Below are 22,661 nucleotides of genomic sequence, written 5' to 3' on the forward strand. Positions count from 1 at the left end.
TTAATGGGAATGGAAGAAGAAATTTTAAAGCCATTCCAGGAAGCTCAAGATTTTCATCTTTCACTTTTACCCAAAGTGAAGCAAATGATTCTGATTTTCAAAATCCATCTTCAATTCTCAATCCATTGCCATTTCCACCAATTTATCCTGTAAGGTTATAAAGTTGAATCAAATTATCTTTCGATTAAAGCAAAGGTTTCTGGATCTGTAAATTTCCTATCATGGATCTTCTTTTGATGGAAATAAAATTTAAACAATTCTGTGAAATCTGTAAGACATCTGGCCATAACACCTCCCAGATGTGCAATATCAAGATCATCACCTACTTTACTGATAATTGCTGTTAAATTATGGAGCATGTTATAACAGTCTATGGAAACTCTGTTCTTCCAAGCTTCTCAATTTTATTTTTGCTCTTCGATCCCATCTGCCATTGAAAATCATATTGCAGTCTTTCGTTGCTTAGAAGTAGTAAGATCACCAAAAATGCCAAAAATATTACACAAATAAACTAGTCTGTCATCCAAACCACATATTTAAAAGGTGGGGACCTTATGTAGGTGCGTTTTTCACTTGCTAGGAACACTGAAAGTTTGTTTCATATTCAGACATTGTTAATAGAACTTTCCCCTTCAGTAAGCATGGAATCTCATGCCTCATATCATACGCAATAGTAGGTGTTTCCATGTTATCAGCTTCCATGTTATCACATAATAAAGAGAAAAAAATCTCAAACTTAATACATCAGCTTTTGCATAATTCACATTTTTTTACTACGTAACTAGACACTGTAAATTTTTTTCATTGCAAAGCTTTCTTGATGAGGGAAGCCATGTGCTGATTTACATACTCATGCAAGCTCTTTAACTTGGGTAATAACTACAGAATGTTTTTCTGTCAACGCAGCTGCACCATTAGAGCATATTCCTACACAAATTTAAACTCAAACCACATTCCTGAACAGTGTAATCCTTCACAGTTTTATGTAGTTCAGAGCTAGTTGTGTTGTCATCAATGAGGCTGAAAAAAAATTCTTCCTCATATCTCTACAATGTTCAAATTGCATATACATATTTCAAATTAATTGTCATGTTAGCAGTATGTGTGCATTCAACAATTTGCAATGAAAAGAAATAAAAATACTTTGCTACCTGTATTTGTTTTGTGAGTTAATCTGCCATGTCATTAGCTAGCTGCTGAATTTGTCCAGCTATGAAGAATGATATTTGACCTACCTTCTTTGCCACAAATTCACCCATAATTTCCAAGATTTTTGATACAGTTTTGCACTATTTTTTTTTAATTTTAGCATCCCAAAGTCCTACTTTATTAGACACAATTAACAATGTTTATATGGGAAATTTTGAACCTCTGCTTCTATCAATTTTTAAAAATTCAATAGTCTTGCAAAGTATTCTTTAAGTTTTAAACTTATTCTTTTGTTTTCTTTGTAAATGCTATCTAAATTTGATGACTTTTTATTTATTTATTTATTTATACAATTTTTAAAGGTTACACTCTATTTATATTATTACAAAATATTGGCTATGGTCCCCATGTTGTACGATACACCCTTGTAGTCTATCTTACACCCAATACCCCCCACCACCCCACCCCTATATTGACCCTTCCCCATTTCCCCAATGGTAACCACTAGTTTGTTCTCTATATCTATGTCTTCTTCTTTTTGTTATATTCACTAGTTTGTTGTATTTTTTAGATTCCACACATATCATGCATAATTTGTCTTTGTCTGTCTGACATTTCACTTAGCATAATGCCCTCCAAGTCCATGCACATGGCTGCAAATGGTAAAATTTCATTCTTTTTTATGGCTGAGTAGTACTCCATTTTATATATATTTATATATATATATATAATACATCTTTAGCCATTCATCTGTTGTTGGACACTTAGGTTGCTTCTATGTCTTGGCTATTGTAAATAATGCTGCTATGAATGTTGGGGTGCATGAATCTTTTTGAATTAGTGTTTTTGGTGATTTTGGGGGGGGAGCTATATAGCCAGGAATGGAATTGCTGGGTCATATGGTAGTTCTATTTTTAGTTTTTTGAGAAACCTCCATACTGTTTTCCACAGTGGCTGCACCAATTTACATTCCCACCAACAGTGTTGGAGGGTTCCCTTTTCTCTGCATCCTTGCCAACATTTGTTATTTGTTTTCTTTTTGATGATAGCCATTCTGACAGGTGTGATGTGATATCTCATTGTGGTTTTGATTTGCATTTCCCTGATTAGTGATGTCGAGCATCTTTTCATGTGCCTGTTGGCCATTTGCATTTCCTCTTTGGAAAAATGTCTATTCAGTTCTTCTGCCCAGTTTTTAATCAGGTTATTTGTATTTTGATATTGTGTTGTATGAGCTGTTTATATATGTTGGATATTAATCCCTTATTGGTCATACAATTTGCAAATATTTTCTCCCATTCAGTAGGTTGTCTTTTCATTTTGTCAATGTTTTCCTTTGCTATGCAAAGCTTTTAAGTTAAATTAGGTCCTACTTATTTCTGCTTTTATTTCCCTTACTTTAGGAGATGGATCAAAAAAGAATATTGTTGTGATTTATGTCAAAGAGTGTCCTGCTTATGTTTTCCTCTAGGAGTTTTATGTTTCCTCTAGGAGTACCTGGTCTTACATTTAGGTCTTTAATCCATTTTGAGTTTATTATTGTATACAGTGTTGGAGAATTTCTAATTTCATTCTTTTACATGTAGCTGTCCAGTTTTCCCGGCACTACTTATTGAAGAGACTGTCTTTTCTCCATTGAAAATTCTTGCCTCCTTTGTTGTAGATTAATTGACCATAAGTGTGTGAGTTTATTTCTGAGCTCTCTATCCTGTTCCACTGATCTATATGGATGACTTTCTTTATTAGCTTCATTTGCTAGTACATCTCTGCAGATAACATACCACAGTTTTAGTGGTTTAGTATCAGTTATGTCCACAAAAGTGAGCTTAACACATGAAGACTTATACTTTCAAGTAAAACTAATACAAATTCTTTTGGTTTTAATTTCTTCAGAATCACTTTCACAGTCATCATTTGTTTTATTACTGCTGCTGTTAGGAAAAGTATGTCTTTTCTTGATTAAAAGAAGTCAAGTGAAGAGTGTTTTGACAACTGTAAGTTATAGTTAAATATTATTATGAAAATTTGCCTTCCTAATTTAGCTAATATCTACAAATTTTAAACATACTTTTACAAAAAAGTTATATTTAATAATTAAACAATAACAAATTATACAAAGACCTAAATGCTTTTATTTTCTCAGATTTTTGTATGCATTTGGTTTACAGTTGACCAACTAACCCTTAAAATATCACACATGGTAATATTTTCCTACTATACATACAGCTCTCAATACACCTAACTCATGGACAGCATGAAACAAGTTCCCTGATCATGCACTGGACGTCAAATTGCATGAGAGTTTCTAAACACCTGCTCTTCATCCTGTACTGCTCTCCTCATGTGCTGCAACAAGCAGTTCGTGGGCTGCAGGGAACTGAGTATTGACCAGAAGACCTAAGTGAGTTGCCCAAAGTCCACTGGTGAGTAAGTAGTGAACCACCTTTCTCCTAGTCTAATGCCCTCTTCATTTCCCTCTCTAAGGAAATGAACAATTTCTTCACCCATTAAATGGTTTTTGAGAGGATTGGATGAGATTTATCCATGAAGTGTCTGCACAGAGTCTGCAGGAGAGTAGATGCTATGACTATGACTATCAACTCACTGTGTGAGGGAGACTGGTATCTCACCAACCAGATTCCTAACCGTCACTCTCTTCCTCAGGACAAAGTCATGCGGGGAGGGGTCAGTTCATTGGCACCGTTCAATCAGCACAGATACCCACCAATGCTCTCTTTCCCAGTCCTTTCCTGTTTGAGAAGGAGCTTCCATTTGAGATCTTTATCTTCAGTTCTCCATATGACACAAGCCTAGGAATGGTGTCCTCAGGAGCTGTGCAGTGCAGTCTACATGGTCGTACTTGGCGGCATTGTCTAGAACAGCCAGGACCAAGCCTTGGCACTGGGACACAGTCTCCTTCCAGGTAATAGATTCACTGGCTTTCCTCCCAGGGAAGTCATTGTGGTGACTATAAAACCAGCTTAGATAACATAATCAAGATCCCAATGACTGTCCTCTACTCCTTTCACAAATCAACAGAAGGTAACTGTGACTTCAGACATGATCTACAAAGAGCAGAGATTTTATTTTGTGACTTCCGATTCTTTAGCCCAATAGGTACCTGTAGTTGATGTTTACTTGGATGTCTGGTCCAGGACTGGTGGCACTTGATTAGTTTCCTTCTCTGGGATGCATAAAAATACGGGATGAAGGCAAACCCAGTGCCCTGGGTAACAAGAGGCAAGGTCAGCTAGGTATAAACTTCAAAGTGCTTAAGGATATCTTCCTTCCTTTTTTGCAGAACCATGATTGTCACATTTTGTAGTGAATGAATGAATGAGTGAAAAACAATCAACACCTGAATGTATAAGTCACAATGTAATTCCAAGGGACTGCATGATACACCTTGAAGCAGCCAATAGTCTGACCTTTAAGGAGTGTGAAATGCAGGTGGGCCAAAAGCATGGGGAAACATTCAAAGGCAACAGAAGAGTGGTGATCATTTTGAAATACATAGAAATATCGGATCACTATGTTGTACAGCTGGAACTAAATAGTATTGTAGGTCAATTATACTTCAACTGAAAAAAACAAAAAGGCCGGTTGCAGAGAAACGCACACACACACAATGGAGAAGAAAATTCTGCAACATGCTCCAACATGGATGAACCTTGAAGTCTTTATTCTAAGTGAAATAAGCCAGTCACAAAAAGACAAACACTGTATGATTCCACTTGTATGAGTTGTCTAGAGTGGTGAAATTCATAGAGAAAGAAGGTAGAGTGGTTGCCAGGGGCTGGGGGAGAGGGAAATGGAGAGTTATTGTTTAATGGGTAAAGTTTCAGTTTTGCAAGAGGAAAGAGTTCTGGAGATGGATGGTGGTGATGGTTGCACAACAATGTGAATGTGCTTAATATCATTGAACTGTACACTTAAAAATGGTCAAGATATGTAAAATTTATGTTATTTGTATTTTGCCACAGCTAAATATGTCTTCTCCATATTTTAGCCTACAGAATACCCTTCAATTATGAGGACTCCTTTTAAACTGCAAAAAGCTTCATGGGGCCTGTCTTCACCTTCTAGCTGTTCATTCTTCATGCATTCAACAAAAGGCATTATTTCAAACCCTGATAGAGAATAGAACGACCAAAAACTACTATAACATTTATAATCCTTTTTAAGGGATGTGTATATTTCATTTATTACAATAGCATCTATTGAAAACAATGATGCTAACAGAGAAAGAAATTTTTTTTTAATGTATGAGAAGGTGCTAAACCTTACTCAAAGAAATGAAAATGCAAACAAAAAGACATTAAAATATCATTTTACATATTTCAGATTGGCAAAGATGAAAAAGTTTGATAACACTTGGATTGGGGGAATCATTAACTTATCAAATTATTATTGATCACCTATTATGAGTCTATGCTGGACACTGAGTAATTGGCAGTGAACAAAGTAAACAAAAATTCCTTCTTTCCAGGAGCATACATTCCAATATGGGCACAGGGGTATACAGTAAATGAAAATGGAAAAGAGAAGAAAAGAGAGACAGAGAGGGACAGAGAGAGAGTGTGTCATATAAGTAGTCCTCTAAAGAAATATAAAGCAGTGTAAAGTATGGTAAGTGACCAAAGGGTACTGTTACTTTAGATAACGTGATCAAAGAAGACTTTGCTGATAAGGTGACAATTGTGTAAAGGCCTAAATGAAGTGGGGGGTAAGTCTTGGGGATGTCTGGTAGAAGTGTTTTCCAGGTAGTGTGGAGTGGTCAGGTGACTCCTTTCACAGATACCAATTATAAAAATTGGACTAGGGAATTCCCTGGCCATCCAGCAGTTAGGACTCCGTGCATTCACTGCTGAGGGCTTAGGTTTGATCCCTGGTTGGGGAATTAAGATTCCACAAGCCATGCAGCATGGCCAAAACCAAAAACAAACAAACAAAAAAAACTGGACTAAAAGTTAGGCAATAGTTTCTTAGATATGGCAACAAAACCACAAGCAACCAAAGAAAAAATAGATCTATCAGGTGACATTAACGTTTAAAACTTCCATACTTCAAAGGACATTAACAAGAAAGTAAAAAGACAATGCACAGAAAAGGGAGAAAGTATTTGTTAATCATGTATTTGATAAGGGTCTAGTATCCAGGATATATAAAGAACTCTTACGATGCAACTGGGTCCTCTCTTTGGGTCTCAACATGCTGAAATCAAGGTGTCAGCCAGGTTGCAATTTCATCTCAACCTCAGGGGCCTCTTCCAAGCTCACTGGTTTGGGGCATAATTCAGTTACTTGCAGTTTTAAGACTGAGGCCCTCAGTTCCCAGAGGCTACCTGTTATTCTCTGCCATATGGCCTTCTCCACAGCTTAAAAGACCAGCAGGGGAGCATCTCTGGCTTGGAATCTCTCTGACTTGACTTCCTTTCTGATGCCCTCTTTTGAAGGGCTCACCTGATTAGCTCAGGCCCATCCAAGATCATCTTTTTCAAAACATTAACTCAAAATTGCCTGATTAGGGATCTGAATTACATCTGCAAAATCCCCTCAAGTCCCTTTGCCATATATGGTAACCTAATCCCTGGAGTGATGTCCCATCGTATCCACAAGTCCCATCTACACCCAAGGGGAGGAGATTATACAGGGCATGTACACCAGGGGACAGAAATCTTATAAATCTGCCTGAAGGTGAGGGAGAAAGTCAGATAGATATGTTAGGGAAGAGAAATGCAGGCATCAGGAAGGGCAAGTGCAAAAGTCCTGAGGTAGGGGATACCTGGTACACTTAAATGCACCTAGAACAGAGAGGGGCAGTAGCAGGAGATGAGATCAGAGAGGCAAAAATGGGCTAGTTTTGGAAACTTTTAGGACTTTTATCCCCCCAGAATGTTTTTATGAAAATTTTCAAATACAAAAAAGTTTAAAAATTTTTACAATGAAATCCATATACCTTCCACTCAACTTTCCCATTAATGTTTTAACTACACTTATTTCATCACATCTGTCCATCTGTCTACACAGCTAATTTTGGGGGGATAAATTTCCAAGTAAGTTGCAGACAACAATACACCTCCCCCTAAATACTTCAGCATTCATTATCATTACCTAGAATTCTATATTTAGTATGTTCTTTCTTCTGATGTAAAATGAAGATACAATTAAATGCAAAATTCTTAAGTGAATAGTCATGGAGTTTTGATACACGCAGAAACCTTGGAACCAAAATTCCTATAAAGATATAATTACCATAACCTTTCCCCAAATTCCCTTACGTTCCTTCTCATTTCTCCTGGAACCTTCCCTAAGTAATCATTACTTTTTTGATTTTTTTTCCCACCATGGATTTGCTTCACCTGTTCTAGAACCTCCTTTACATAGAGGCATGCAGTATGTATTCATGTAGATAGGACTTCTTTCACTCAGTTTAATATTGTTGGGATTCATCAATGGTCATTGCATGTATCAGTAATTCATTTCTTTTTGTTGTCAATATATATACCTCAGTTTATTGATTGAGTCATCTGTTGATATACAAATCATGTTGGACTTACGTTTTCATCTTAGGCAAATACCTATGGATGGACTTGCTAGGTCCTAGGGTAGATGTATATCTAGTTTTATAAGAAAGAAACTCCGTATCCGGCCGCTGCCACGAGAGAAGCTGCCGTCAAGTCCGCGCATCTGCAACGGATGGTCGTGCGGAACTGCTCCAGCTTCTTGATAGAGAGGAACAGCAGACGTACAGCACTGAACCCAATAACCTGAAGGCCCGCAACTCCTTTCGCTACAACGGGCTCATTCACCGCAAGACTGTGGGCGTGGAGCCGGCGGCGGACGGCAAAGGGGTCGTGGTGGTCATGAAGCGAGGATCCGGCCAGCGAAAGGCAGCCACTTCCTTCTTGTGGACCACCATCAACAAGAACGCCCGGGCCACCCTCAGCAGCATCCCGCACGTGATCCGAAAGAACATACGGATTTGCGTATGGCCGTCACCCGCAGACCCAGCGCTATCCTGCGCAGCCCGAAGCCTGTGATGGTGAAGAGAAAGCGGACCCGCCCCACGGGTCCTGACAGATCTATCCCCTTCCCCAATGCAATAAAGCTGTCAGCTGACTGGCCTCAAAAAGAAGAGAAACTTTTTGCAAACTGGTTCTACCACTTACTTTACATTTCTATCATGAATGTATGAGTTTCAGTTCCTCTAAGACCTCGCTCTAATACCTTTAGTGTTATCAGTATTTTTAATTTTAGTCATTCTGATGCGTGTATAATGGTATAAAAACAAATCTTAAGTGTGCTGAGTTTTAAAATGATCAGAGATTTCAGGGTCTTGAGAATTGTCTCTTTGGGAAGGTGCCAAACAAACAGCTGAAGTCTGTATGTTGAAAAGTATAAAATATGAAGTTGCTTTTGAGAAAGTTGATTGAATGAGGTTTCGTTTGTTCTTTAGCCAGAAAAACAGATGATACAATGTCTGCATTAAATGATTTTTAAATCAATAATTCTTTTTTTCCATCTGACTTTCAACCTGGAAAAAGAAATTTAACTTTGGGCTACAGGCCAAAAATTTGGGAAAAAAATCTTGGTCCTGAGGTTAGGGTCTTTAAATCTTGCCTATAGCAAAAACTCTGGTTCTAGAAAAGGTGCGGGGAGGAGGTAAACCTCCCTCTTCTTAGTAAATAACTCATTTTTGCATTGTGTTGCTTCTTCCCCCCACCAAAAACCCTTATACTGTTTGGCGATTTTGCATTAAATAACTTTTAAATTGTAGAACATTTTAAAATACCAATTAAATTGGAAATTTTATCATCTTATTTGTTAAAGAATGTAATTTTGTGCTTAACTCTGTAGTGATAGTTATTACAGAATGCAAAATCGAGAATTTGGAAGATGGCATGTTTGATGACATAAACATGAGATTTCAATAGCATATTTGAAATTATAATGTATTTTAATTATATATACATATATAATTTTATATATACATATCACTGGTGACTTTTATGGAATGGTTCTAGAATGACCCAGATAATTTGTACATTATATAAATCTGCACATGACCTAAATCTGGGTATGGTTGTGTGTGGGTTTTTTAAATTAATTTATTTAATTTATTTATTTTTGGCTGCGTTGGGTCTTCGTTGCGCATGGGCTTTCTCTAGTTGCAGAGAGCGGGGCTACTCTTCATTGAGGTGTGCAGGCTTCTCATTGCGGTGGCTTCTCTTGTTGCTGAGCACGGGCTCTAGGTGTGCAGGCTTCAGTAGCTGTGGCACATGGGTTCAGTAGTTGTGGCTCGCGGGCTCTAGAGCGCAGGCCTAATAGTTGTGGCGCACAGGCTTAGTTGCTCCGTGGCATGTGGGATCTTCCCAGACCAGGGCTCGAACCCATCTCCCCTGCACTGGCAGGTGGATTCTTAACCACTGTGCCACGAGGGAAGACCTGGGTATGGTTTGAAGATCCATAATGAAAATTTTTCTAGGTTTTTTTTTCAGCTTTATTGGGATATATTTCACATATAATAAGATTTACCCGTTTAAAGTGTAAAGTTTTTAAATTTTTTTAATTGAAGTATAGTTGAATTGCAATGTTGTCAGTGGTTTTTACTATGTTTAAAAAGTTGTATAACCATCATTACAATCTAATTTTAGAATATTCTGAAAACCCTTCCCAAAATCCTCCCCCAAAACCCATTTCCCAACCTTCCCACCCAATCTGTAGCCTCAGGCAACTACTAATCTATTTTATGTGTCCATGAATTTGTCTATTTTGGACTTTTCATATAAATGGAATCATACAATATGTGCTCTTTTGTGACTGGATTCTTCCACTTAGCTTAACATTTGCAAGATTCATCCATGTTTATTTGTGGGGTTTTTTTGGCTGTGCCACGTGAGTTCCTGGACCAGGGATTGAACCCGGGCCATAGCAGTGAGTGTATGTGGCAGTACAGTCTTCAGCATGTATTGGTATTATTTTTTATTGCTGACTCATATTTCATTGTATGGATAGAGCACATTTTACTCATCCATCAGTCGATGGACATCTAGGTTATTTCTACTTTTTAGCTACTATGAATAATGCTGCTATGGACATTCATACACAAATTTTTGTGTGGAAGTTTTCATTTCTCTTGGGCATATACCTAGGAATGACATTGCTGGGTCATATAGTAATCCTATGTCTAACTTTTTGAGGAATAGCTAAAGTGGCTGCACCATTTTACATTCCCAGCAGCAATAATGTAAGACGGTTCCAATTTCTCCATATCCAAGCTGACACCTGTTATTGTCTGTCTTTTTTATTTTAGCTATCCTAGTGGGTGTGAAGTGGTATCTGACTGGCTAATGATGGTGAGCATCTTTTCATAAGTTTACTGACCATTTGGGAAAATGTGCATTCAAATCCTTTGCCCATTTTTTTTTTTTTTTCGGTACGCGGGCCTCTCACTGTTGTGGCCTCTCCTGTTGCGGAGCACAGGCTCCGGACACGCAGGCCCAGCGGCCACGGCTCACGGGCCCAGACGCTCCGCGGCATGTGGGATCTTCCCGGACCGGGGCACGACCCCGTGTCCCCTGCATCGGCAGGCGGACTCTCAACCACTGTGCCACCAGGGAAGCCCCCTTTGCCCATTTCTAAACAGAGTTATTTGTCTTTTTATTGTTAAGTTATTAAGTTGCTAAGTTATTGTAAGAGTTCTTTATATATTTCAGATCCAAGTCCCTTGTCAAATATATAACTCACATTTTCTTGTCGTTTTACTTCTTTTGAGGCACAAAAGTTTTGATAAAGTATATATTTTTTTCTTTCATCACTGTACTTTTAGTATCATATTTAAGAAACCATTGCCTAATCCATAGTCACAAAGATTTACTCCCATGTTTTCATCTAAAAGTCAGACTCCCTAAAACTGCCTTAAGGCCAGCCAAGATAATAATTTAGAAGCAGTACCACATCTTGGACAGAATGGTGGAAATGAGTGCCACTCTCAAAGGTTTAAAGGATGAGGGGGGGTGGTCCCCATTAAATCTCCATTTAATTCACCCGTTAGGTCCTTGCAAAAACCAGATTGATCCTGACAGACAGTGGACTAACAGAACTTAAGCGAGAAGTAACTCAGCTGCAGGGCTGGAGGTAGAATACTTACTAGAAGAGATCAACACAGACTGGCAGTTATTATCCGGCAAAATGTATTCTTTTTCATCTTCATCTGGAAGGAGTGGAGCACTCCCACGGTGCCTGCAGCAATTCACATTCAAGGGCACATTACTTCTTTGCTCTCCGTCATAATATAGCCTAGAGTGCTTAATTCTCTCATCATTGAGCAGATTATCATGCTGGTCCACTATACTGACACCATGTTCCTCAGACCTGGGAGGGAGGAAGTGGCAAGTATACTCTGAATACCCTCTTAAAGGGCTCCAGAATCCACTACTGTGGCATAAAAATTATTTTGAGCTTAAAGTACTTGAGTTCCTGAAATCTCTCATCTGCCTCCCAAAAGAGCTCAAGGTAACTCAACTGTCATAAATCCTCTCTCCGGGAACTCACAGAGAAGTCTGACTCTTATCACTGAGTAACACCCAAACAAAGTCACAAAAACTAGCAGGTCTCCCATCTGATCTCCTAAGGGCCCATTTGACTTTCCTAAAAGTCATTTGTTTTCCCTTATGTGCTCTTTCTCTCCCCCTTTTCACCTTCAAATAAGTCATTTGTTTTCCCTGAAGTGTCCTTCTCCCTTCATCTATTAAAACGGTATATAAAGAATTCTGCCAGCACTAAGAGGCGCTGACAGGGATGAAGTTAAGAGGCTACTAGAAACAGTTCAATCTAGAAAGAATAAGGTCTAGAACTGCCAGCCGCAGCGGGAGGGATGGCGAGGACCAACCAACTTGAGTGGCTGCTGAGTGGCAGGTAATTTTACAGGGACCTGGAGATCCAGTTTCTAACAATATGTTTTTCCCCTACGATTGATAACATATCAGATACACCCAGGGTTGCCACTAGCACTTCGTATGTTTTAGGCTGTTATAAAAAGGGAGGGGAGGGGAGCTTTTCATCTTACCTAAATCTCTTTTTGTTGCAGTTGTCCAACTGCCTAGATTTATAGCAGTTGGCAGAGCAGTAAAAATCGCCCGGGGTATTAATAATTATGACATTATTAAAACTAATTTTCGAGCGTCAAGTCCATTTGGGGTGTCCTGCGACTGGGCGGTCCAGACCCAGTGGGAGCAATTCTAAATTTATAAAAGTTCCCAGAGCGAGAGAGAATAGTGGAGGAGCAGGGATTCTGCACACCGAATCCCACCCGCGTCCAGTACGTTCCGTGTTCGGGGACGCGCGCCAGCACCGTATTTCCAAACAGCCCGAGACCACGTGAACACCTACGCGCACCGCTACTGGCTCCTAGCCTCCCAGTCTTAGCTTTGGCGCCGAAGCTTTCCCCCCTTGTGGTCGAAACCATTGGCTCCACGCTCGGAGGGAATACGGGCCAACCTCACGATCAAGGCTCTTATCCGAGTGAAGCTTCCGACTAATTATCAGGAAAAACTCATCTAAAAATTGAGGAATCAAGTGAAATTCACCTAAAGACATTGAAGAAGGGCTCCTTGTTCCAAAAAGAAAGAGCAGATCTGACTTTGATTCCCCCTACGCTCCTTGGGGGCTGCGAGGGTGGTTCCGTCCGAGGCGGGGACTCCGCCTCCTTGGGCGCCGCCATTTTGTTTGGCTAGAGGGGAGAGAGCGGCGCTTTGGGGGGAGGGATCTCCTAGGCGCCTCACCTGATCCAGCTGCCGAGTTGTTGGTTCTCTCGCGGGAGGCCTTCTCCCCGGCTCGGGGCGAGGAACCATGTACATAAAGCAGGTGAGGCCTGTGCGTCCCTCCCACCCTTCACGGGCCCGTGAGGACCGCTCCTTGAGGCGGGGGTGTCGCTTCTCCCCGCAGGGTGGGCGCGGGGACTGGGACTGGGTGGGAGGGGTGCGGCCCCGGCCTGCAAGCGCGGGGGCCGCGGAGAATTGGGGCGCCGCTTTGCAGCCCAGGCCTCCCCGCAGGGCGCTCGCCTGAGGGAGGCGGGTTCTCGGGGAGAGGGGTGGAGGGGTCGGCGGGGCGGGGCCCTTTGGAGGGAGCCGGGCCTTCCCGGGAGGGTGAGAAGCGGCCCTGTGCTGCGGGACCGGCTAGCCCCCCGTGGGCCTTTTGCGTGGGATGTGTGGAGAGAGGGTCTCCTCGGCTCCGGGGACGCCCCTGAGGCCCAAGCTGGGTTGTCTCCCAACTTAATCGGAGGAGTGAAAGGGCTCCTCGTTCCTGCTGAATGTGTAGCGCCGCCTCATTCCGTTGTTACTTCTGTCAGAATGGCCTTCCCGCGCTGGAGTCCACCCCACGGATGAGCCCCTTCACACTCTTTACAAGAAGTGTCTCTGCTGGAGGTGTTGGACTCCAGGCAGTCCTGTCCTGGAACGGCGGCTCTTTTTGGCCCGAGTGTGTGACTGACAGGGGCTCCCAGGAAAGCTGGGCAGGTCTGCATACTTGATAGACTTTTAGACGGCCCTCTAAGGGTTAGCGCTCCAACGAACCGTATACAGGGTGCTTGGTTTTGAGAGTTCCCTAACAGGTTACTAATTATAACTCTTAAAAAAGCAACAGTGGCAATGGTTACTGATAAACGGGCTGTTTAGAAGTTTTTTTAAATCACTTTCCAAAATGAGTTTTTCTTCTAGGACATGGAAGCTTTTCTGTCTTGTGTTAAATGAGAAACCAGAAGGAGTGCAGAAGGAAAATGTTAGCTTAGAAGTTATTTCTTTTGGGGTGTGTTCTGAAAAAAATCTCTCTTTTATTTATTAGGTTATTATCCAGGGTTTTCGAAGTTATAGAGATCAAACAATTGTAGATCCCTTCAGTTCAAAACATAATGTTATTGGTAAGTGTTCATGGTTTACTAGATCAGATTTATGTCTCTACAGCCGTTTAAATCCTGCCTGTGTTTAGGCTTAAGGAGACAGGAATTGTCTCTGAATATTACATAAATATATGTGTATTTTTTTCTATATGAAATTACTTTTCTGTTTTTTATCTGCACTGATGAAATTGCTTCCTTTATACGGTTAAAATACTTGAATAAGACAATCATAAATTACTCATTTTTATTTGGTAGCCTCGTATGTGTATGTTTTGACAGATTTAAGTTTATGGTGAATGACACTAAATTTACTGTTTCAGCTCTTCTTGGTATGTCATTTTCTAGTTAAAGTGGACACTATTGCCTTATTTCAAAGGTGACCATTCTTTTTTTACAAATTAGATTGTTCTCAGATTTTTTTTTTATTTCCTATTATAATGTCTAAGGACAGAGTACACAGGTTGGTGGGAAGAGCATAAACTTTGAATTGTAACAGAATGGGGTTCAAATCCCAATTCTGCCATGTATTCTTCAAACTTGACTTCCTGAGCTGCTTAGTTTTCTCATTTGCAAAGTGGAAATAATGATATACATCTCATGGGGCTGTTGGGAAGGCAGTTGTGTGAGGACAAGGGGCTAATGGTGATTGCCTTTCAATATAATAGTTAATCTATAGGTTCTTCAGATGATAAGGTTCCATTTTGCTCGTACAGACAGCAAAAGTGTTTTCTGACACTGCTGAGTTTTTAAAGGATAGGTGAAATGAGTGCTTCTAGACACCAGAAAAGCAAAGATTGCTATTGACATAGATTTCTGCTACAGTGTCCTCACAGAGTTTATTGGCATGCTAGTCGGCTTGGTCTACCATAACAAAATATCGTAGACTAGGTGGCTCAAACGACAGGGATTTATTTTTTCACTGCTCTGTAGGCCTCCCTCTCCATCATGCTCACAGGACCTTCTTTGTTAGAACCTCTCCCTCACCCTCTTACAAGAGCACTCATCCCACCATAAAGGCCCCACACTCCTAACCTCACATTAATTACCTTCCAAAGACGCCCTTCTCCAAAAAGCTTCACATAGGGGGGTTAGGGCTTCAGCATATGAATTGGGTGGGGCGGGGACACAATTCAGTCCATAGCATGGGTGAGGTGAGATAGAGAAATCAGCAAAGAGTGAACAATGAATACTGATGTTGCCAGAGAAACTTGGAGAATCATACTTTATTTTGAAATAAATGAATATATAATACAATTTAAAAATTGAGGGCAAGGAAAACACCTGCCCTTGGTACATCAATTGCAACTTTGTAGTTGGGAATAAAGAAAACATACTTTTCCCTCTGCCTTGCCTACTGGAGAATCATTAATTGAATTGGTGTGCCATAAGGGTAACTTGATTGTACTAGAGTTTTACTTACATTTTGATTATAAGTGCCTTCTGATTTTCGTCAATAAAAAAATCTTTAGAAATGGAGAAAAATGAATAATCACTAGATTTATATTATTTCCTTAACTTACAAATTAAAAGTGGATAAATATCTTAATATGTCAATTGTATACAGTTGTCCCTTGGTATCCTGAATGCTTGTATAAAACTTGTTATAAAATCTTAGTGTTTTTGCATATAACCTAAGCATATCTCTAGATTACTTATAATACAATGTAAATGCTATGTAAATAGTTGTAAATACAATATACCTGCTGTGTAAATAGTTGCCAGCTTGTGGCAAATTCCAGTTTTGCTTTTTGGAACTTTCTGGAAAGTTCCCCTACCGCCCCCACCCGGAATATTTTCAATCCGCAGTTGGTTAAATCCCCAGGTGTGAAGCACAGGAATTTGGGACTTGGAGGACGGACTGTAATTTTATAAATGAACTGTAAAATGATGGCCATTATTACTTAGAATGATTAAATTATATCTTTAGGGCCTATCAAGTATTTTTGTTTTAGCTATTATCAGACAGCTGTTTTACTACTTTGGTTGCAACGTTAAGATTGTTAATAGTCACAGTTAGAAAGGACATTATCTAAATGTTCTTTCGTTTTAACTGAAAAAACATAATATGACTTTGTTTAACATATTTTAAAAATAGGTCCCTTAATCATATAAGAAAGACCAAAAATAGTATACAGTGAGATTGTTCCTAAAAATGTCTTTTGAAAGCTTACCACTTTGATTGTTTAATGATTTTGACCCTTAAAAAACACACGATTTGAAGGCAGATACCTCATGTGCTGATACTTGAATGTTTGATGTTTAAGTGCAAGAACCATAAACCTTTTTAAGTTTACCTTTTTCCTGGCCTTCTAACAAAAGAAATATATGTGAAGTTATAGAACATAAAGAGCATAAAAGCTAAAAGGAAAAAATTTAAACTGTAATCTTTCTCCCCAGAGCTAGCTTGTGGTTTCCTGGAAAACGGAGCCCGAGGCCTGCTTAGCTGCTAAGGCTTTAATGGGAGGGAGCAGTCTGAGGGCAAGGGGTTGTGGGGGGTAGTGGTCATAGCTTTATAAAGAAGATACACCTGGATTGCAGTCACATTGGATAACTTACAGACAGACTTTGTAAACCCACCACACCTTGGAAAGCTCAGGTGGGAGAGGTATGGAGAAGGTTTTATGTGCTGGCTTCTGTCTCTCTTTGGTCAAAGTTTACCACATAGGGCATTGATTTCCCCTCCCTCCCCCCACCCCCCCCACACTGTGCTTTTGGATTGTGTTACTCTGGGGACTAACCCCCCTGGAGTGGTTGGGGAACTGCAATCTCCTTTGGGTTTTCACAGATCTGAATGCATCCCCAGGGTAGGCAGAAACAACCTGAGGTGTTGGGAGACTAGCCTTTCTATTGACAGGCAGCCAAGGCCTGGGTTAGGGCAGGTGAATCTGGGGACACACATAAACTGGGTCTCTCTCAATACCCCTTCAGTTTTTGTGTACATATATATAAGTACGCCTTTTTAAATAAAAATTGGTTTGTAGTAATCTTTTGGTAATCTATTTTTTTCTCCTTCAGAATAAACTGAAATATCTTTCCCTATCATTAAGTATTCAACATCCTTAAAATTGCTATGTAGCATTCCACTGTGTGGGTAGGAGTAATTCTTAGGGAAATTATAAATTTTTCAGTTATTTATGAATGGATTATCGTTTGAACTATTTCTGTAATTTTTTAATGATAAATTACCTTTTAAAACTTTTATTTAGTGATAATTTCAAATTTACAGAAAAGTTGCATAAATAAAAACAGTACAGAGACACTACTTGTGTATCCTTTACCCAAATCTACTGTTTTGGGTTTTTTTTAATTAATGTATTTATTTTTGGCTGCATTGGGTCTTCGTTGCTGCGCATGGGCTTTTTCTCTAGTTGCTGTGAGCGGGGGCTACTCTTCGTTGTGGTGCGCTGGCTTCTCACTGCAGTGGCTTCTCTTGTTGTGGGGCACGGGCTCTAGGCGCGCGGGCTTCAGTACTTGTGGCACATAGGCTTAGTTGTTCCGCGGCATGTGGGATCTTCCCAGACCAGGGCTCGAACCCATGTCTCCTGCATTGGAAGGCAAATTCTTAACCACTGCACCACCAGGGAAGTCCCCCAAATCTACTGTTAACATTTCCCCACTTGCTTTATCATCTGCACTCGCTCTCACACTTATTTTTCCTTAGAGTAAGTTATGTACGTCATGGTTCTTTACCTGTGACTTCAATGTGTACTTTCTAAGAATAGGGATATTACTTATATAATCACAGTGTAACTATCAATGTCAGTAAATTTAACATCAATACAATAATGTTATTTTATTTTCTAGCTATGTTGGCTGACCCAGAAATTTTCTTTGTAGCATTTTTCCCCCTCTAGTACAGGATTTAATTTAGGATCAGGCGTTGCATTTAGTTGTCATGCCTCTTTAGTCTCATTTAATCTGGACAATTTCCACAGCCTTCCTTTGTCTTTTACAATGTTATTTTTGAAAAATATTACATAAATGATGTGTCCTTTTCAGGGTATTCCACCTGGAGGCACATGATATCCATCTTCTTCTTATTGATGATGATAATTTTGATCACTGAGTAGAGATTCTGTCCAATTTTTCCACTGTATAGTTAGTGTTTTCTCCCTTGCAACTAATATGGAGATGGGGAGAGACTTTTGGACTATGCACATATTGTGCTCCTTATCAAAATTCCCCCTTAGATTTAGCATTCATTGATAATTCTTGCCTTTATTCTGATGGTTGCAGAATGATGATGTTCCATTTCCAGCACTCCTTTCACATTTACCACTTGGTATTCTACTGTAATCAAACATCTTCACTCCTTAGCTATATATTTATCTTTTTATTATCAGTATGGACTCATGGATTATTCCTGCCCACCGCTGCCCCAGCACTAATTTATAATTCATCTAATTATTTTGGTGCTCAAATTGTCCTAGATTTAGCTAATAGAAGCCCCCTTCAGGCTGACCTCTGTGTCTGTTATATGCCTTTTTTTTTTTTTAAAAAGCACTTCATTACTTTCTGATTTCTTTAGAATTTATCTTGGATTAAAGGTGATGACTTTGGGGCTAATTTGTTCAGGATATTGGTCAAGATTGTGAGAGAGAGTGGCATAGTTATTCATGACTCTTAACAATGAAAATTTTGTTAAACAAAAGAAGTTCAAATGAATTCATTAAATCTAAAATATTTGATACCCTTTTATGTATAGAATTGCTTATTTCTGAACTTAGTAAAAAAAAGTGCCTCATAGTTGTCTATATTTTTGTGATTCTAAGAACTATACATGATGTATAGGGCTGATCAGAAACTGTTTAACATGGAAATGGTTTGAAATTTTTAAATGATTGTTTAAGTATTTAAAATTTTTAGCATTATGTGAATCTTTAAATTGTTAAAAATATTTTATTATATACAATTAAATAGAATTACATGTCCATTGTAATGATTATAAATCATGAAAACCAGGTAGTATATTTAGTTATTCCTGTTAATTTTAAAGTATTGGGAAAGAGCAAAAAAATAAACAGTGAAATAAATTCCTTTAAGAAAAAAATTATCTGAAGACTATGCAAAAATTGCACTCATCTGGTAATTAAAGCTGTTTTGTTTATTGATTTGTTGTTCACTGTTGTACTTAATTTCAGTTTTTAAGATGTTATGTTAGAAAATTGGATTTTATATTTTTTGAATACTTTCTGTAACGTTTTATTGTTTTTTATACAAAATAACATGGACTTTTTGATTTTGTAGTGGGCAGAAATGGATCTGGAAAAAGTAACTTTTTTTATGGTAGGTATTGTTTTTTGAATTCTAAACATAGTAAGACCTAGGTATCTTATGGTAGTTTATCTGAGGTTATGTCTGCATGAAACACAAGAAATACTTCTTCAAATGAGGTTGCAATTTAATGTAGAGGGTTTAGAGTATAAGAATCTGAGCTCTACTCTAGTGATTAGCCATGTGAGACTGGGCAAAACAGTTAACTTCTCAAAGTACTCTTTCAGTTTAAAAACAGAGATATTTGCCCTGCCTACCTTAGATGGGTTGTGAGAATCAAATGAGATAATATGTATGGAAGTGCTTTCTAAACTTCAGTTCTGTATATAAATGTTGTAAATGCAGAGAGAGAGAGAGATTCAAAGAATGTAAGTGCAGTAGAATAGTTAATATTGTTATGGAAAATGGCTTATCTGTTTCATCTAAATCAATTATTTTAATAAAAGATGGAGGGGTGTAAAAAACTAGACTCAACAAAGACAGTTGTTGTCAGAAGATAGTAAGTAGAACTTTAAAAACTATCTCTAAATATAAAATGCGTTTAAGCATAGTAATGCCTCTGTTAAATTCTTTGGGGAGAAAAAATATTTTAACAGATTTGGACTGTACAAGGAGTAGATTGAAAAAGTTTTGAACCTCTTAGTAGTGCTTGAGGAAAAGGAGGGTGTAGTAATAACAAAGGTTCTATCCCTTGTTTACTTATAAAGCTAAAGGGTACTCTTTACCCCATCAGTGGTTGTAATTTGGGGATGGTGAGAATAGTAGGATTGGAGTGGAAGTATTAATATTTCCTGATCTCCAGGGGGGATGAGGGCAGTTTGAACCTGTCCCCTCCAAGGTGATTATAAAAGAAAACCAATCCCCACCTCCACCCCCAGCATACACATTCATATATACATACTCCCTCTTTTAGAGTGTCAACGCTCTCTTGGGTGGACTGGGAATAGAACAGTTGAGTAAAGAGTTCCATTTCTAGGAGAGGGTGGTCCAGTTAGGCATCCTATGAAAGCAGGAATGGCTCCTTACAGAAGACAAAGGGTAAGTAAGTACTGCAGTAGAAAGTGGAAATCTGAAACATTTCCTACTTAGTGCTATTTATTTTGAAAAAGTATGCAATTAAGGATATTATAGGAATATATCCTATTTTGTTAAATATTTTAATTTATATTATTTATATCTACTGGATAAAAGCAACTATAGCTTGAAACCTAACCATGTATACTTTGATCAAGAGGTACACCTTAGTTCTAGTCTGTTTGTGTATTTCAGTGTTTTTATTTTCTTACCTTAAATATTTCAGTGAAAACTTAATGTTTTTCTAATATCATCATTTCCTAGCTGATTAGTCTGAAGTACAGGCAAATTTTCTGCATTCCTTTTGTCTATATAAAACAGGTAATCTACTTTATCTGCATTGTTCATTACCTGATATACTGTATTCTGTGAAGGTATGGGAAATTATAACTAAGGCATAAATCCTTTTTTAGATCCTACTAATAGTTGTTTTTGTATTTCTAGCAATTCAGTTTGTTCTCAGTGATGAGTTTAGCCATCTTCGTCCGGAACAGAGATTGGCTTTGTTACATGTGAGTGAGACTGCTTTATGGATATTAAATACTTCTAAAAATACATTGTCAATTCTGGTAAACAAAATTATTTTTTCAAGTTTCAGATCCTTTGTAAACATGACACAGTGTGTCTCTTATGTATGTTGTTCTGCTGTGAAATTTAGATTACTATATTAATGCAGGATAAAGGCTTAAATTTTATATAATGGTAAGAAAATTGTGCGAGTTCCCTATGGATGGATATGCCTTCCATATAAATATAAATTCTTTATTAGGAGTATGGCCTGGTAACGGTCTGGAAGCAGGTTTGCTGAGAAAGAAGAAAGTTAGGTTGGGGATTAGAAACTTTGAGACTGAGAATCAGAAGTTAATTGTGGGGACTTCCCTGGTGGTCCAGTGGTTAAGACTCCGTACTCCCAGTGAAGGGGGCCCAGGTTTGATCCCTGCTCAGGGAACTGAGATCCCACATACTGCAGCTAAGCCTGCGTGCTGCAGCAACTGAGCCCGCGCACTCTAGAGCCCATGCGCCACAACCAAGACCCAGTGTAGCCTACATAAATAGTAAATAAATAAATAAGTTAATTGGGAGCATAGAAAAGCAACCATTACAAACTAAACAACATAAAGTTACTTTTAGCCATATTTATACTTAAATGGTAACATCTTTTGGTAACAACGGTAACATCCAATAAGAAAGACAGTATATAGTAATGAAAATTATTAGAATTTTTCTTTAGATAATTATGAATAATAAACTAATTTTAGGATAAGAAAGTATAAAAGGCTATGATAAAATGATGTAACTTTAGGGGCTTCCCTGGTGGCGCAGTGGTTGGGAGTCCGCCTGCCGATGCAGGGGACGCGGGTTCGTGCCCCGGTCCGGGAGGATCCCATGTGCCGCGGAGCGGCTGGGCCCGTGGGCCATGGCCGCTGAGCCTGCGCGTCCGGAGCCTGTGCTCCGCAACGGGAGAGGCCACGGCAGTGAGAGGCCCACGTACTGCAAAAAAACCCAAAAACACAACAAAAAAGATGTAACTTTATTTATTTACTTACGTACTTATGTACTTACTTACACTGGGTCTTTGTTGCGGCATGCAGGATCTTCATTGCAGCACGCGGGATCTAGTTCCCTGACCATGTATCGAACCTGGGCCCCCTGCACTGGGAGCGCAGAGCCTTAGCTACTGGACCACAGGGAAGTCCCTGTCTTGTTTAAATATGGCTTATAATTAATTTTAAGACCAGAAAGCGAGATTCTTCAATATATCTCCACAGTATCTCTCAGACTTAAAGTTCTTTTTCTGACCATTATATTTTTCTCCGCCTCACTCTTTTTTTGGCTGCACCGTGTGGCTTGCAGGATCTCAGTTCCCCAACCAAGGATTGAACCAGGGCCATGTAGTGAAAGCACCAAGTGCTAACCACTGGACTGCCAGGAAATTCCCTCCCCCACCTCTTACATTTGAATTTTTAGTCCAGTAATCAGGATTGATTCCCTATAGAAAAATCTCTCTTTAGGTTTCTCAGATTAGCATTAAAAGAATAATTTCTTTAGGTATCATTCTTCATTGTATTGAACTACTACATAATAGTAGTTTTCACAGTCTAGAAATTATCTGGGCTTGGTATGTAAGTAGTTGGGTCACAAATCGTTCTGAATGTGACCCATATGTTAAATGCATATGTTTTCATAGCAGATTTAAAACTATATAGAATATCTCAAATGTTTAAAAAGACAGTTTTTATCATGTGACTTGTTAGGGCTCCTTTCTA

At 39.0% G+C, this 22,661-nt stretch overlaps 1 protein-coding gene and 1 pseudogene across 2 annotated transcripts in view; both read left to right on the forward strand.

Moving 5' to 3' along the window:
* Positions 1-7,539: 7,539 nt before the first annotated feature.
* On the forward strand, positions 7,540-8,346 carry LOC132506947 (large ribosomal subunit protein eL28-like; annotated as a pseudogene).
* Positions 8,347-12,881: 4,535 nt separating this feature from the next.
* Positions 12,882-22,661, forward strand: part of SMC3 (structural maintenance of chromosomes 3) — a 32,440-nt gene continuing 22,660 nt past the window's right edge. Inside the window, exons 1-4 of one of the 2 annotated variants that reach the window (XM_060127056.1) lie at positions 12,882-13,016; positions 13,992-14,067; positions 19,294-19,332; positions 20,839-20,906. In XM_060127056.1, coding sequence (XP_059983039.1) covers positions 13,002-13,016; positions 13,992-14,067; positions 19,294-19,332; positions 20,839-20,906 — 198 coding nt within the window. In that variant the 5' untranslated portion in view covers positions 12,882-13,001. Of the gene's footprint in view, positions 13,017-13,991; positions 14,068-19,293; positions 19,342-20,838; positions 20,907-22,661 lie in introns of both variants that reach the window. The other variant, XM_060127057.1, reaches the window with a different exon arrangement.

This window comes from Lagenorhynchus albirostris, chromosome 16 (genome assembly GCF_949774975.1).
Source record: "Lagenorhynchus albirostris chromosome 16, mLagAlb1.1, whole genome shotgun sequence".
Classification (NCBI taxonomy): Eukaryota; Metazoa; Chordata; class Mammalia; order Artiodactyla; family Delphinidae; genus Lagenorhynchus; species Lagenorhynchus albirostris.